Source organism: Epinephelus moara, chromosome 6 (assembly GCF_006386435.1).
Source record: "Epinephelus moara isolate mb chromosome 6, YSFRI_EMoa_1.0, whole genome shotgun sequence".
In the NCBI taxonomy this organism is placed as follows: domain Eukaryota; kingdom Metazoa; phylum Chordata; class Actinopteri; order Perciformes; family Serranidae; genus Epinephelus; species Epinephelus moara.
In genome coordinates, this window is record NC_065511.1 from 35,495,865 (window position 1) to 35,512,360 (window position 16,496).

The window sequence follows — 16,496 nt, forward strand, 5'->3', positions numbered from 1 at the left end:
AACAGGCGACCCTCCGGTTCCCAACCCAAGTCTCTATGGACTGAGCTAATGCCGCGCAGTTTAAGAGCAAATAATTACATTAAAATAATTGTTAGTTGTAATCTATTGATATGAATTAGGGATGTCAACAGTTAACTGCCAAGAACATTTTTGACCGGTCGCACTGTGCATCACCCAGGTCTGCTGAGAGCTAGCTAGCAGTGCCACTCATTTAGCAATTGCTGCTAATAACGCTGTCCCCACCCGGCAGTGTTGCTGTGGTAACACTGTGCTCACCCTCTGGTCTCCGCCCAGGCTGCCACTGTGAGTATCTCTATCTCTATCTCTATCACTGTTAGCTCTGTTAGCACTGTTAGCAGTGTCAGCACAGCTAGTGATGCTAGCATAATTAACAATGCTAGAGGAATTTTGTGGCTAAAAATAAGGCCGCTTATTCACCAGGGCTACCTCGGGCGAGACCGGACGGTGGCCACCATGTTTCAGCAGCAACACCATGCCACCACCAGAATAGCCTTACCAGCGGTAATTGCAAACTGAGCAGCATGGCTAGCTAGCTCCCACCTGACCTGGGTGGCGCACAGTGCAGAACGGCTAAGGCTAACAGTAGGTAACTAACCAGTAAGGACTGAAGGGTGGGCAGTGGGTATGTTTTCATGTGTTAACACAGCCATCCAACCGTAGGTCAACAAAGCTAATGGAAGATAAAATAAAATGTATAATATGTACAACACAAAAAATTAAAAATTCACCACCTCTAAAGGGATAGCGATTGGAAATGCGATGCTAAAGTTCACTGAATGCAGCATCGTTTAGCTCAAAGGAGTGGCAGAATAAGAAAACTCTTGTATTTCACGTCATCATTTTTTTTTTTTTAATTAACCGGTTAGTTACTGGTTAATGGGTCAACAGCAAAATTAACAAAAACTGACATCGCTAATATAAACATGAATTTTGTTGTGGAATAAAATGTGCATTACTCCTTTAGTTTTCATGCAATCACTTACAGCTACTGTTGCTGCTGTGTAATGTCACAAAAAATGTGCTGGGTAGGAAAAACTGTCCCCCAAAATTATTAATATCTCAATAAGATAATTCAGCTCTAAATTATTAATCATATGCAAAAAAAAAAGATGTTTTTTTTTTACTTTACTTTTGAACAAGTTATTCAACACAGAAGAGTGTCTTCAATGTTGTGACGCTTAGAAAGAGATCACTTTACATCACTGCTGGATAACACCCAAAATCACGGGCTGCTTCTCGGCGCTCTTATCTGCCCTCGCATGACTCAATGTGACAGACAATTGTCTGCTGTCACATAATACAAGCTGAGATCATCATAGGGGAACACTGGGTTTCCCCCCTGAGGCAGCCGGCAGAACAGAGGGGGCGTGTGATCAAACGGCATGAGGGAAAGATGTAGAACAGCCAGATGAAATCTGCCGCTGGTGGTTGATGGTGGTTTGTAAACCGTCTCTGGCCTTGGGGAGCAGAACTCATGATGCTGAGCTTAAAATGCTAAATGTTTTAGAGTTTAATTTTGTTCCACATCCAAACCTGAGCGAGGGTGTCAGGGACACAGAGACAAATGCATTTAAGAAGGAACTAGACATTTTTCACAGCAGACATTTTGATTGATGTCATTTCAGGAAAAAAAAAACTGGTGCAATTAATAACAATAATGAAGGCAGTTCCAGGCTCTTGGTATTGTGCACACTGCCTCACCAGCATGACTTACTGGGACACTTACTGGGAATTAATCCATTGTTAATTTAATTAGTTCTACCTGTGCTTTCCCTGATATGACAAGTCAAAATGTCTGCTGTGAAAAAAAGGTCTATTGGTGCAATAATTATTGAGGCTGAAGGATAAAAGATGTTTTCTAATGGCTGCTGGCTTTGTGTTACAGTGATGCAGTAAATTATGAATGAAGTGGACAGACTGTAAGCTTCTACAAGTGAGTGTTAAGAGAGAAATACCCGTCAAGGTGGGTATTTGACATTTAAACAATGATATACCAGGATAATAAGAACCGGGTGAGCTTAATTTTTCATCCCACTAATTACTCTGACCTAATAACAGCACGTTACAGTCATTAATTTTTTACCAAGCCTGCATAATGAGTCTTTTAGATGTTGGAGGGAAGGTGCGTACAGTATAATGTGCTATAGTTTAGACTGAAGCTCCAAAAAATTCCGTCTGCTGCACTGACGGAATAGTTTTACTTATTTCTTGTAGAGCTTCCGGTAGAAAATTAAAACCAGCAACTACTTTTCTAAAGAATTAATTAATTTTTTTTTGGATAAATGACAAAAATTCTCTTGTTCCATCCTCTAAAATATGAAGAGTTTCTGCAGTTTTTTTTTTTTTTTAATTTTATTTTTTTGGGAGTGAGTCTTTTGTGACAGTAAATTGAATCTCTTTGGGGGGTTTGGATTATACGTTGAAAAAAACAGACAATTTGAAGACGTCATACTGGGGTTTAGACAATCGTGATGAGCATTTTTCACTAAAAGACCAAGAATTTAATTTAAAAAATATCCTGCAGATAATCAATATTGAAAATAGCTAACCAATATTAAAAACAATCTTTAGCTGCTAGGTATTTGTCCCTGAGATGCATCAGATTTTTTATTTGTGACTATGAATGGATAGAGCATTTTTAATATACATCACTAAAGATCCTATTTTATTATTTATAATTCAGTCTGTTACATGAATCTAACTGATTTCTTATGTCAGTCAGTCTGAGATGCTGAAGTACATGGACAGCTTTTTATGCATCCGGAGATACATTCAGTTGTTAAGAGGGGAGAAAGGGTGCTTATAGGCATCAGAACATTTTTTGAGATCATTTTTAACCAAATTTTAAGATTAGTTGTCCGACAAATCATCCTTCTCTTACTCAAGGTTTTAATTCAATTGAATTTTATTTATAAAGCCCAATATCACAAATCGCAATTTGCCTCAGAGGGCTTTACAACATGACATCCCTCTGTCCTTGGACCCTCACAGCAGATGAGGAAAAACCCTTTAACGGGGGAAAAACAGAAACCTCAGGAGGAGCAACTGAGGAGGTACTCTCCTTCCAGGACAGCAGACGTGCAATAGATGTCGTGTGTATAGAACACATCAACGTAATTCAATGACAGTAATTCATCTATTGTGGTTAAGTATAAAGGTAAGTAGTATATATGCGGTTCTGTGCAGAGGTTTAATGCAGAAATATGACCATTACAGTGAGTTAGGTTGATCTACAATTTGCCAACAGATAAAACAAGTATTAACTGCGTCGGGTAGAAACTAGTTACAGGTAATTAAATTACAAGATAAATGTCATTGTAATCAGTTACAGTTACTAAGAAAAACTATAAAATATAATTACACTTAATAGTCAAAATGTAGGTGATTATAAAGAGGTGGCATCTGCATATATTATTTTTGGTAAAAGTTTATATGTAGAATTCTCTTTATTGTTTATATCCATTGTAGTCACTGCTTATTGTACTTGCAAGTGCTCATCATCTCCCCACGAGCTCATGCCACTGCTTGAGTTTTATATTGATGTCTGTGGATGGTGGTGGTGTTATTTATTTATTTATTTTTATTTTAACTTTTTTTTATTAAATTTTTTATTCTTGATTTTATTGTATTTTATCATATTTTATTTTATTCTAATTTTTCTGACTTTTTTTTTTGGGTGGGTGGATGGTATGGGGGTGTGCTGTTCAGTGTTCAGGCCTTTCATTTTATTTTTTCCCTTCCCGGAAAATTCAATAAAGAGATCTGTCCAAGAAAAAAAACAAAAACAAAAACGTTTATATGTAGAATAAAACATCCATTTTGTTGCTTTGCATGTTTTCGCCGTGTCGACACGCCTCCTTTTGGCATTGCCTGTTTCTGGACATTTCCCAGCTTTATCGCCCACATTAAAACTTTAGTTAAGAAAGTAAGCAAAAAGTAATCAAATGCAAGAAGTTACATTACTTTGATGAAATTATTAAAAGAGTTACATTGCTTATTAGATTTTTAATAAGGTAACTAGGAATCTGTAACCTATTACATTTCAAAAGTAACCTTCCCAACACTGAGTATTAAGTAAAAATACAGTATTAGATTCAGCTGTAGGTTTTAAGATTTGTATCAGAAATGTGGACTTTCACACAGAAGAGCTTGACTCATTTTAACAAAAATAAATCAAAAAATGACTTTTTGGGTCTTATATTTATAAAATTAAACGTGAGAATTTTTAAGGACCTGCAGACAAACTAACAAAAATAACGCTGTAACTGTTGCCACCAAATTATCCTGAGCAAGCTTCACTATAAAAAAAAAAAAAAAAAAAAAAAAAAGCAGCTAAGGCATTTGAAAGGCTTCAGAGCACGATCAGAAGTAGAGTGCAGGCTGCTCTTGTCCATTTTAGGAAGAGATTTTGAAGAGAAAAATTTTATCTCAACAAACTTGACATGAGCAGCTTGAATGAATCCTCCTGTTATCCACAACACGGTCCTGTTATAACACGGATGTATAATGTGTCACCTTAGAGACGCTTTGAAAGTTCCCCTCGAGTTAAACATAGAAACTTTACTCACTGAAACTCGAGCTATTACTAATATTACACCACTTCTTATGACGTCCACCTCTGCCGCCGCTCCGTCACGCTCCCCCCTTTTACTTCCCCTTTTGGCTCACCAGGTTGGTGGAATATTAAAAAGCTTTTGTTTACCACATTGCATGCGTTGCTTAGCATGTGAGGTTTGCTTCTATTGTGCCATAAATGTCAGAGCCTGCTGTGTTGCTCCGAGATGACAATAAAAACATGTGACGTGTTGTACGAGGCAAATTAAGTCTCCAGATTGTAACGAATGAAAGGTCAGAATGCAGCTTTACATCTAAATGTGCTATCATGAAGAAATGTAGTTCATGGGATAACAAACACTTTAATGAATCAAAGAGAGCTGTGGGTGATCATAAGAAACAATAAACTGCAAAAACACCAGTCATATTTCATAGAAAGCAAATATCCCAAAGAAAGGAAATGAGACTGTGCTATAAGATAAGTGCACTTCCTGCTGCATTCTCTGATAGCTCCAACATTACATATCAGTCTGTGAATACAGCACAAGAACATGTACAGTGCTGCACAAGATCTTTGTGTTATATTAGTTTCAGCCTGTGCTGCGCCTGGACACGTTCTGTTTCTACTTATTGAATCCATTTTGTTTTTAAAAAGACATTGTTCCAACAGACTGCCCGTAAAGAAATGTCTGAGAGCTTCATCTGCCTGCTGCCACACCCTAAACCACAGTGTGCCGACAGGTGGGGCAGACTGAGCCGAGGTAAATCCCTGCTTTTATGTATTCAAAGCAGATCAGATCCAGAGAAGGGTTTGGCGGTTTACTCTTCAACCCTTACAGTCGAGTCTCCTGCTTATCGGACAGACTTTGACCAAAGGTGCAGTTCAAAGTTTAGTCTCAGAAAGCGAGTGTTCCCTTTTGATTAGACAGGGTGTGCAGCAGGAACGCAGACACATGTTTGCCACAGATAATACTACATTAACATTTTATTTAGTCTTTTGCCTTCTTTTGCTTTTGCTTTCTTTTGACGGGACAGACTTAAGCGTGAAAGAGGGAGAAAGACGTGATGATATGCAGCAAAGGGCCAAAGACTGGAATCAAACCAGCGGCTGCTGTGGCGAGGACATTGTCTTTGTACATAGTACACCTGCTCTAACCACTGAGCTACTGGGCACCCATACCACATTATAATTAATACAGTAAAAGCAGCTCTGCACCACAATAAGCTCAACTGAATTGAATTCAATTGATCTCAATTTCAATTGATTCGACTGAATTGAATTCAATCGAATCAATTGAAAAATTTAGATATTATATACTATTATACTATTTTTGATATTTTTTAGTTTTTATTAAAAGACAAATATACCTCCTGACTTTCCTTTTCTTGATTAAAGCAGAGAAAAGCAGAATGACTGTAGTAAACATTAACAATAAAAGAGAGCAAGAAAGCCCAGCTGGTATCGGTGTATCAATACTGCTGAAAATGATTTTGAATCTGTTTCAAATATTCAGAATCTGTATGTATCAATAAATCGATATATTAGACAACACTTTTTGCTATGGAAAGATATAATGGAATAATGAGCAGACAATGGTGTCACACTACCTCTATGTGTGATATGGCGATATGGAGACAATCACGTATCACAATATTCTTGACCAAATACCTCAATATCGATATTGCAGAGATATTGTAGGGTTGATTAGTGGTGCTTTTACAATATAGTTACACAATTAGACTTTTTGATTAATAATCATTAATTTAAAAAAAAAAATCACATTCCTGATGACTAAGTAGCTAAAGTCTGGTAAGTTCAGAAAATCATTTGTATTGATAGAATATTTTAAAATATATTGCCGAGATGTAGCTATAATCGGAGTGTCTGTTTTTGCCGAGGTAGCATGTGAGTCCCTGTGTGTGGCTAGCTAGTTGTTGGTTAACACTAACATCGGGATGGCGGCATCATAGAAGCGTAATGCCCACCCTCCAGTTCCCTTCTGGTTAACACGGTTAGCTCTGACGGCACTGTTGCCATTGTTAGCACTGGTCACAGTGTAAGCACCCTTAGCTGCAAGGTGTTCACGCTGCTAGCACCGCTAGCTGCTGCATGTTTACGCTGTTAGCACCATTAGCTGCTAGCTGTTCACTCTGTTCGCACCATTAGCTGCTAACTGTTCACGCTGTTAGCACCATTAGCTGCTAGCCGCCAACTTAGTCACCTCCATGTTGAGAGTGCAGACAATCTCTGAATTATAGATACACTCTGAATGTCACATACAGCTCTTTTAAATTGGGGCTGCAACTGGTGATTATTTTATTAACAATAAATCTTGATTTTTTTTTCTTCCCCATAGCATATTTTTAATTGTATAAAACGATGTTACATATTAGGTATTGACAAATAATATTAATTCCTATTTTTCCATTTGGATAAACATCCTGATTTGTTTTATTTCCAGCTGTATTTCTTTTTTATTCTTAATTTTATTTGTAATAACAAAGACACAAAAGTGACATATAGATAGGAACGCGGGAGCAGGTTCATTTCACTGTTAAATGATAATGGTCAGGGGGGAAAAATGCCCATCACTGTTTCCTGAAGCCCAAGTTGACATATTTAAATGGCTTGACACAAAGATGTTTAGTTTAATATTATAAAGCACTAAAAAACAGCTAATATTCAAATTTTAGAAGCAGGAAGTTGTACATTTTTGGCCCTTTTTGATTTTGAAAATTAATAAAAAATAAAAATAAAATATCTGCAAATTCATTCATAGTTCATGAGTGCATGTCTTTTGCACAAAAACCAACATAGATAAAGCAAACTTTAACCTGAAATCTACATGTGCACATTGTAAATACCATCTACTCTGCTCTGCCTGGGTGGAGCGTTAAAGACGGATTTAGAGAACGAGTCTTGCCAGTGATGAGCCAGTTCCCCCACACAGGCTCCTGTGTCACAGCCAACGGCACAGCTGGAGGTTAGACTGGGCACGAGACACCAGACAGACGCGCTATTTCAGTATTAAAGCAAAGACGACTGAACGAGGTCTCGAAAAACCTGTGAACAGAGTTCTGTGGCTCCTGCCGTAGCTCGCGGGCTCATATTTAGCATTTTCTGACCTGCTTTTTTTTTGGATACCTGGCTCTGAGCTTTACACCTCATTTTACAGCACCACATTCCACCCACACCTGATTTTGCCAAGTTACGTGTATCTTTTCTCTACAGTTCTGAATTATTCACAGTCAAAGTCAAACAGTGCTGTGGGGAGACTGGTTGGCATTCTGGCCCAACAGCTTGAGGTTTTGCCTCCGGAGGGAGGGGGGGCATGTGTTTCCTGGGTGTAGTTCTGCATACAAAGACGTGTGTGAGGAGAAACAGTGTCATGCCTTTGGGCTAAACAGGTGTGTCCAGTCAACTGAACTGCAGTGACGGCTCCACCTGTTGCTGTGTGTTCTGTCAAAATCGAGAGGAATAACCAAGGACACCCGCAAAAAGTCAACATATTGTGAGACGTAGATGTCCGGTGTTTGTTGCGCCGCCGTCTGCTGCTGTCGCCACCTGAAGCTCAGCTCTGCTCAGCTCAGCTCTGCAGCCCATCACAGTGTGTATTAATAAACCTGACTTCCCGTTACAGTGAGTCCGCAGTCAGCCCATTCCAGAGGCCATGAAAAACCTCTGAGTCACCACCCCCGTCACACGGCCAAGCCAAGACTCTCACAGCACCATGGCAACAAAACACCAAACACAGGGGCTAACAGATACAGCCGGCCCAGGCTGGACTGAGTGATTCTTTTCCACCACACATGCGTCAAAGGATCGGTGTCCTTTAGAAAACAATATTACTGCGGGAGCTGTTGGTGCTTCTCTTGCCAAGTAGCTGGAGAGGCACAGTGACATGAGGGATACTGTGGCAGTGAATACTAAATTTAATAATACTATTCTCTCAACACTTAGCGGACACACACACACACTGCCTTTTATCTGGAGCACACAACAAAGTAAACATCCTCACCCACCTACAGTGATGTGCAAATTTACAAACAATTGATTGATGAGCTTGAGACCAGGGCTGCAACTAACAATTATTTTCATTGCCGTTTAATATTCTGATTATTTTCTAGATTGATTGATTTGTTTGATCTACAAAATGTCCGAAAATAGTTAAAATGTTTCCCAAAGCCCAAGATGACGTCCCCAAGATATTCAGTTTACTGTCATAAAGGAGGAAAGAAAGCAGAAAATATTCACATTTAAAAAACTTAAATCAGAGAATTTTGACTAAGCTTTTGCAAAAATTACTCGAACCAATGATCAATTATTAAATTAAACAAACATTAATTAAATAGTTGACAACTAATCCATTAATTATTGCAGCTCTGCTTAGAACAGTGACACCACAATGACCACATTTAACAAGGCAGAATTTTTACATTTGTATTCATCTTTCCAAACGCAGCACTGAGTCACTCCCTCTGAGTATTGCGTGCATTCATGAGGACATGCCTCACAGTGCACATTCAAAAATAATGTCAACCTAGTGAGCAGAACACAGTGGTGCTAATTGGAGGAAAACGCTCCCTGCCATGTGTGTTCCCCTCATACTCTCACACTGCTCTTTCAACACTGAAATATGCCTTGTTGAAATTCAGTTTTGTTTTTTGAAATGTGCTGAATGTCTCTATCTCTGCATTCTGTCCCTGCCACAAAAGTGAATCTCTGTGCTACAAATGCAGGTATGTAAATGCACTGGGGGAGTACAAATACTTTCTTTGTAGTGGTTTCATTTTCTCAGACCCCTCTGCCCTCGGTTGCACTTTACCAAGACATTGACACATTCCTCAACAGCCACCGCTGGCTGCGGCCTGCGGCAGTAGTCAGGCCTGCAGACATTCACCTAAGTAGCTGAAATCACAGCTCAGGAAAACACTGACGACAAACCTGCTGCCAACACCTCACCTCAGGAAGGACTCAGCCACACATTTCTCAGCCTGGATGGCGACAAGCGGGCAGTAGAACAACAGTGGTCAACACAAAAATGGCCCTATGTGGAGCCAGTGTTTGGTTTGTTTGCTCTGGGCTACTGTAGAACAACATGGAGGACTCTGTGGAAGACAACCTGCTCCCTTTGTAGAATAAACGCCTCTTCTAAGGCAACGAAAATACAACAGTTTTTAGTTCCACATGATTATAAACTATTAAAAACACAGCTGTGATTATTTTATACAATTTCTACCAATGGATGCCCCAACATCCTTTAATTTTTAAGGATTCTGTTATTCTATATTATTTTTGTTTGTATTGTTTTTTGTTAATAAAATAACATTTCCAAGAGGCTTGCTGTGTTTTGTGCAGAGAGTTCTGGTTGAACAAGGTTCTATTTATGCACTTTTGTGACATAATAACAGCGTGTGACAATTTATCTTAGCGCGGATAAATTACAGAGCTACATAAATGCTCATAATAATGGGCTCTGAATCTGAGGTGACGCCCAACAAAGTGCCATGAAAAAAACAAAACAAAACAAATAACCGTATCCCAAAACTGAAAACAGAAAACCTACACAACGGACAAATATCTGAATATTTGGGTCCAGCTTCACCGTACAGTCAGTATATGTCTCAAAAGAGATACAAACAATAATATAATTGCATGCTCTTAACTCTACAACCCCTTAAGTTAATAATTTATTACTCTACACACACACACGCAGTGCCAAGTTCGCTTAAAACCACCGGGTGACTTTTATGTGACTTCTACTCGAATATTTCCTGGTAAAACATTAACTTTTCATTTGATTGATGCAGTGTATTCCAACAGGATGTAGCAAGCATTCAGCTTTTCTGTGGTGACATCAAGTTTGTAGAAATCATTTAAAATATGTCACTACTCCACGTGTGTTTTAATCCACTGTGATCTGTGAACACCCGGCAGCTTGTCCATGATCCAACTCCATTAAAAGTGCAACAGATGTGAATTCGGAGCTTCTGTTCGTGGAGGCAATATTGTGCATCACATTAGAACTTTACGCAGCCGAGTTGTGTCACACACTGAAATAATGAAAGACATTCTGTCATTAGGGCCATAATTCCACCTTTACAGAGCAGGCTGTGTGTTAAAGGTGTAGCCTGTTTGGCTGGAGGTGTGTCATTTTCAACCTCCTCGAGGGCTTGAAATGACGCAGCTGCACTTGCCAACTGACGAGTCACACAAACTTAACCGCCAGGAATGTACTCCGCTGTGCTAATGTTGGGTATGGCTGCACACTCCACGCAGCATTCCTGATAGAAAATTAAGGTGTTGCACTATCTCAGTCGTACCGAACAACAGGCGTGAACTGGAGGCGTAAAAAGGTAAAACTACAACATCAAGATCCACACGTTGGACTGCTCTGACTGCACTGCACTGCTGTGAAATGTTTTGGAAACACATTATTAAAAACAGAGAGCCTCAAACTTAGAGCTGAAATGCAGGCGAGTGGCTCTGAATGAAAAAATGCTCATTTAAAAAAAATGAACACAAATGCAAAAACAAACCTGCAGCGGCTGATGTGCCGCAGCACGTACAGGAACATCACGTGTTACTATAAATGATGTCACATATAATTCATTCTCGTTTTACTTTTGTGGCTTAGTTTAGAACAGTTTATCTGAATTATCATCTTGTACTAAACATGACTGGCCTATAACGTAAAGCATATAATTCTCATGCATCAGAGCGACGAACATTCCCAAGTTACTGTGGGATCAGTTGCCAGAAAGACGGGGAATTCCCAAACAAAAGAACCAGACAACAGCAAATAAACGTTATGTCATCAATACTGCAATGCAACCTACAAGATTTATGGACGGCTCCTGGTGGAAGAGCAGACTTTGAAGTACAGCTGCATGAAAACCTGTTTTAATCTGATGCAGGTAAAAGTGCATTAAAGGGATAGTTCAGATTTTTTGAAGTAAGGTTGTATGGGATACTTATCCATAGTCGGTGTGATAAAGGGACAGTAGATGTCAGTCTGCATGCCCCCGGTTTGGAGAAGCGGGCTGGAGTCTGACACCTAAGCTGAGCAATGCACTGCTGTGGATGGGGTCAGCGATAAAATGTATTTTAGCAACCTGAAAAAGTCTTTATCAGTTTGAGTGTATGCTATATTAAGAGCCGCTTTACCTTTCTATCAGACAGCCAGTTCAGAAGGGGAAACATAATGGCTTCAGTTCCCCATCTCGTCAAAGCCACCAGACTCCATTGACAAAAACAGCAATTTAAGCACAATGAACACAGGGGCTGCTGGTCTACCACTGCTTTGATTAGTAAGTTAGTTTGTGTTATTGTGTGACTTTGGTGAATCCAAACCAAATTTTTTTAAACACCAACGTCACACAATAACACAAACAAAATAACTGATCGAAGCTGGGGTCGACCAGCAGCTCCTGTGTTCAGCGATGTTAAATCACTGGTTTTCTCAATGGAGTCTGGCTTTGAAAAGAGCGATATCACAGCTTCATTTTCCAGTTGTAAATCACAGAAAGGTAAAGCAGTAAAAATATTCTAAATATAGCGTACGCTTAAAGTGATAAGATTTTTTTAGGTGGCTGGAATACGTTTTGTTGCTGACCCCATCTCAGCAGTACATTGCTTAGCTTCCGTGTTGGACTCCAGCCTGCTTGTCCAAACTGGGGGCTTATCAACTGACATCTACTGTTTGTAAGACACTGGGATATACTGGGATACACTATGGATAAGTACCCCATACAACCCCACTTCAAAAAATCTGAACTATCACTTAAAAGAGAAATGAGACGTTCAGAGAGATGCACAAAATATTTTGTAGTGCGTACTATGACACAGTATAATAACATGAACTGTATGTGTAGCCACATCCACTTTGTGACCTCACACTTGTACCAAAGCCACTCCCTCTCAAGCTCCACCCCCAAATGCTCCTCCTACCTGGCTTTGAGCTCCTTGTGCTCCTCCCTGATCTTGCCCAGCTCCAGCTGCAGGCGTGCTCGCTCCTTTGCCACCTGGTCTAGGGTTTTTCGGGCATCGGCCAGCTCTGCCTCGTAGGCCGCCTTCATGCCCGACAAATCTCGGCTGGTCAAGGACTCCGACTCTGTGATCTTCAGGCGCAATACGGCATTTTCCGACTCCAGCGAGCGAACCTTGTCAATGTAGACAGCCAGCCGGTCATTGAGGTTGCACAGATCCTCCTTCTCCTGCAGCCTGGTGATGCGGGCCGGGGAGACGGCTCCGCGGCTGGTGCGTTTCTGGCTCGGGGTTTCCATGGTAATAATGGCTCAGCAAGAGGTGCACAGGGGTGAGTCACTGGCTGTGGGGGAGGAGGGAGAGGGAAGAAGAGTTAATGACAACTACAGTATCTGGAATGCCTTCCCTAGAAACGCAGTGCACCAAATCATGGGTGGAATCACACGTCAAACTTTAATGGAGTTTATGCTGAAGAAATGTTCCAGTCTTGCGTAACCCTGATCCCTGTCTGGGCACCCTGCCTTCAGTGCTGGGTCTACTCTGCTCACAGACCTGCATGATAATGTATTCCAGGATCCTTTTTCCACAGTCAGTAAGCACATCTATAAACCTGCATTTGCATTGTGTGGGGTTAAAACTAATTTGCAGAGGCAGAATTCGTTCACAGGAATGTTTTTCTTGGTTCTCGTTTTTTTAGGACTTCAGATTTTTTGGATACAAAACCCCCATTATTTCATAAAAGAAGGCGCTACAGTGTTCCTGCCCTTTTCCTGCTTTTAGTGCTCCTGATAACATCCCTTATTCACACTGGCATTTCCACTGCACAGCGTAACACACTGTCATAACATATGCCTTCTCTCCTCCAGCTCCATTAAATTGTTGCAGGAGCAGTTCGGCCACTTTATACATTTCACTACCGAGCAAACATATTTCCCACGAACATCAGCCTGTACCTTTGGCTCACTCACAAGGCAATTAAAACACTTTTATAATTACTCTTAAAATATGCAGCCGTAGCCAGGGACACTAAAATAAATTAAAACATGTCTCTTCTTCTCTGCTTTCCACAGACTTTTTTGGTGGAATGAAGGCAAACCACATTACAAAAAGCTTCTAATTGCTTCCGCAACATGTTCGGCAGTGATGATTTTGCCCTTGTCCACAGCCACTTGCACCAGCGTGGATCATAATACCAAAGTGTTGACTCATAAAATCAACAATTACTGCAAGATGCCCTGATAAGGAAGTACAGAACATGTGCCCTCTATGTGGGCTAACAGTGGAATGAATCAAAGAGCTCAGGAGTATATTTGAAAATGAACGGGGAAAAAAAGAAAATGATCCTTTTTGAGATCTTTCACAGAATTTGCTTTGATTACGGCAAATGTGAGCAAACATTTCAAACTGTAAATATAAATTATTGGGGGGGAAAAAATGCAATAGATGGCATTTTTTCCATATCAGAGAACTCTATAATACAACTATAGATGAGGTCTTAAACCGTATTAATAAAAGGTGTCTGTATTGTTATCATCAAATACATCTGTGGTGTAATACAGGTGTGACTTTAAAACTTATTCTTACTTTTCAGCAGCTAAGCGCGCGCAACCTAACAGTCTCTTCCCAGTAAACGGCGGGAAAGCCTCCTCCAATTTGGTTCAGTGGTGGGTGGACTTTGCCATCCATCCCACCACCGCCCATTACCAAAAGTGCACATGAGGACACGCACGCCCATGTGGGTGAGATGGGATGGCGCACACATGCATGCACATGATGCGTGCGCACGCCCACAGGAGCAAAGCCATACACTCACACAAGTACTCTCTGGCCTAACTTTGAATAAATGAAGCATCCACTTAGAGCTCCCAAAAATGTGGCGAGCGTTAACAGGTGCTGTCTGATGTCCCACTCTCCTGTAACAGCAGGCGGTAAAATGAGCCGCAACTTTCAAAAGTTATTCCACATCACTACCCGACAAAAAATAACTTTGAGCTGACTAAACAGACACTATATCATGAGCGTATTATCTGCACAACAGTAGCTCTGCCTGTCAGTGTAACAAACAATAAAAGTCTCACTGGGAGACAGAAATCTGAGCTGTGAACCTTACCTCGGCTGTGTGGGAACCTCTCGACTTCTGCCTGCTGAAGGGACTAAAAGTGCGAGTGCAGGACCTTTCTAGAAGTTTATCTGCTGGTCTGAGTGTGTGTGAGCTGCAGTGAGTGAGTGTGTGTGTGCCATACCCCAGAGGAAGCGTAGAGAAGAGGATCCGCTGAATAATGCAGTCTCTGCTAGTGGGTGTGTGCGCCTTTGGCTCGTGCCCTGAACTGCTCTCCTAGCTGTCGCTCACTGCACATGTACCTACTGCTGAAGAGGGAGAGAGGGGGCGGGAGCACAAGAGCGAGGGGAGGGTGGGGCGGCGAGGAGGAGCCAGGCTAGACACACACACACACACACACACAGAGCAGCTGCTGAGCTTTATCTCTCCCTGCACTGGCCCTATCTTTCCCTTTCTCATTTCACTCAGACGGAGCCCTCTCAGACACACTGACCTCAGCGACTGGTGCAAGTGCTCTGTCAATAAAACGCAGTGACACTGATGATACTCAACAGCTCCCAGGTGGATGAAAGTGTGTGAATGTGCAGATCTCACCCTGCTCCTCCCTGCTGATATGAAGAATACATTCTTAGCCCACTTTTCTGCTTGAAAACGGCTGTGACAGCTAAAGCAAACACACGGAGGAAGAATTTCTGTTTCAATTTGAGGGCGCAAAAAGGAAATCCTCTCAGCTTCAGAAACAAGAAGGGATGACCTTGGCACACACAAACACGCAGAGCTAATCAAACAAGTCCAAAGTACATAGAAATCATTTATCACCTCGGAGCAGGGTTGTGGTGTTATCCATGGCAGCTCGTCCACTGAATCCAAAGAGGAAAATGTCCACAAATTTGTATCATACTCCCAGAGAGAGATAGAATAATTCCCACAAGACATCCTGACAGTCTAAAGGTCTGACACTCAGAGATGAAGTTGATTCTGGTCTTATATATTTATTTCCTCGGGGTGGAGTTAATGGAGTCACAGGTCCAATGAAGTTCTGATGCAGGGGAAAAAGACGTTTTCTGTGTGTGTGTGTATGCATCTCCTCACCATGGAAATGGAGGTTAGACTATTTGTGTGTGCATGTGTGTGTGTGTGTGTGTGTGTGTGTGTGTGTGTGTGTGTGTGTGTGTGTGTGTGTGTGTGTGTGTGTGTGTGTGTGTGGTTAAACAAGGGGCAAGACAGCATCTCTGTTTTTGGGCATGGGGCAGGCCCAGTGGCGAAGGGAGTATCCTGGCTTCAGCGTGGCCTTCCAGTGGAAAGGAGCAGTCAGCCTCTGAAGCAGCCTCTCTGAGTCACACACCCCTGTACAAACAGCTCATTTGTTTCCACCTCCTCTCTACCTCTTTCTCTCTTTCTTTGTCTTTCCATTCTAAGTTACTGCGTTTCCATGGAAGTCACTTTGGGACAGGCATGCCTGGCTGGCAGTCCAAACATCTCTCTTCGACAAGCTTTTTTTTTACGACCCACCAAATCTTTTGGCCTTTCCTCGTGCAGTCTGTGTGCACCTACAATAATTAAAGCGTCAAGAATGTTATCACGTTGTAATAGGGAAAACGCAAGCTTGATCACTGATGCAGAAAGGGGTGAGGATTTGCATGTTTCCTGAAATTATAGAACAAATCTGCAGGTGATTGATCAACTCGTGGTTTCAAGACTCTCTGCTTATTAGCATTTGAAGACAACTTGTGCCCTCATTACGCCTCCCTACTTGCTAGTTTGCAGTTTTACTGCTAAAGTTCCTCTACAAAAGGGACTCGCAGAGCAAAACAAGGCTGAAAACTCTTTTTACAAATTAGAAAGGGAAAATAGAAGGAAAATATATTTCTAGGG

The 16,496-nt window shown here is 41.1% G+C and overlaps 1 protein-coding gene across 3 annotated transcripts in view; it reads right to left on the reverse strand.

The window, feature by feature from the left end:
* The window catches only part of LOC126391270 (lamin-A-like), a 63,116-nt gene that overhangs the window by 36,818 nt on the left and 9,802 nt on the right, over positions 1-16,496 (reverse strand). Inside the window, exons 1-2 of one of the 3 annotated variants that reach the window (XM_050045901.1) lie at positions 14,806-14,936; positions 12,527-12,905 (exon numbers count right to left, since the gene is read on the reverse strand). In XM_050045901.1, coding sequence (XP_049901858.1) covers positions 12,527-12,861 — 335 coding nt within the window. In that variant the 5' untranslated portion in view covers positions 12,862-12,905; positions 14,806-14,936. The other 2 variants (XM_050045902.1, XM_050045903.1) reach the window with 2 other exon arrangements.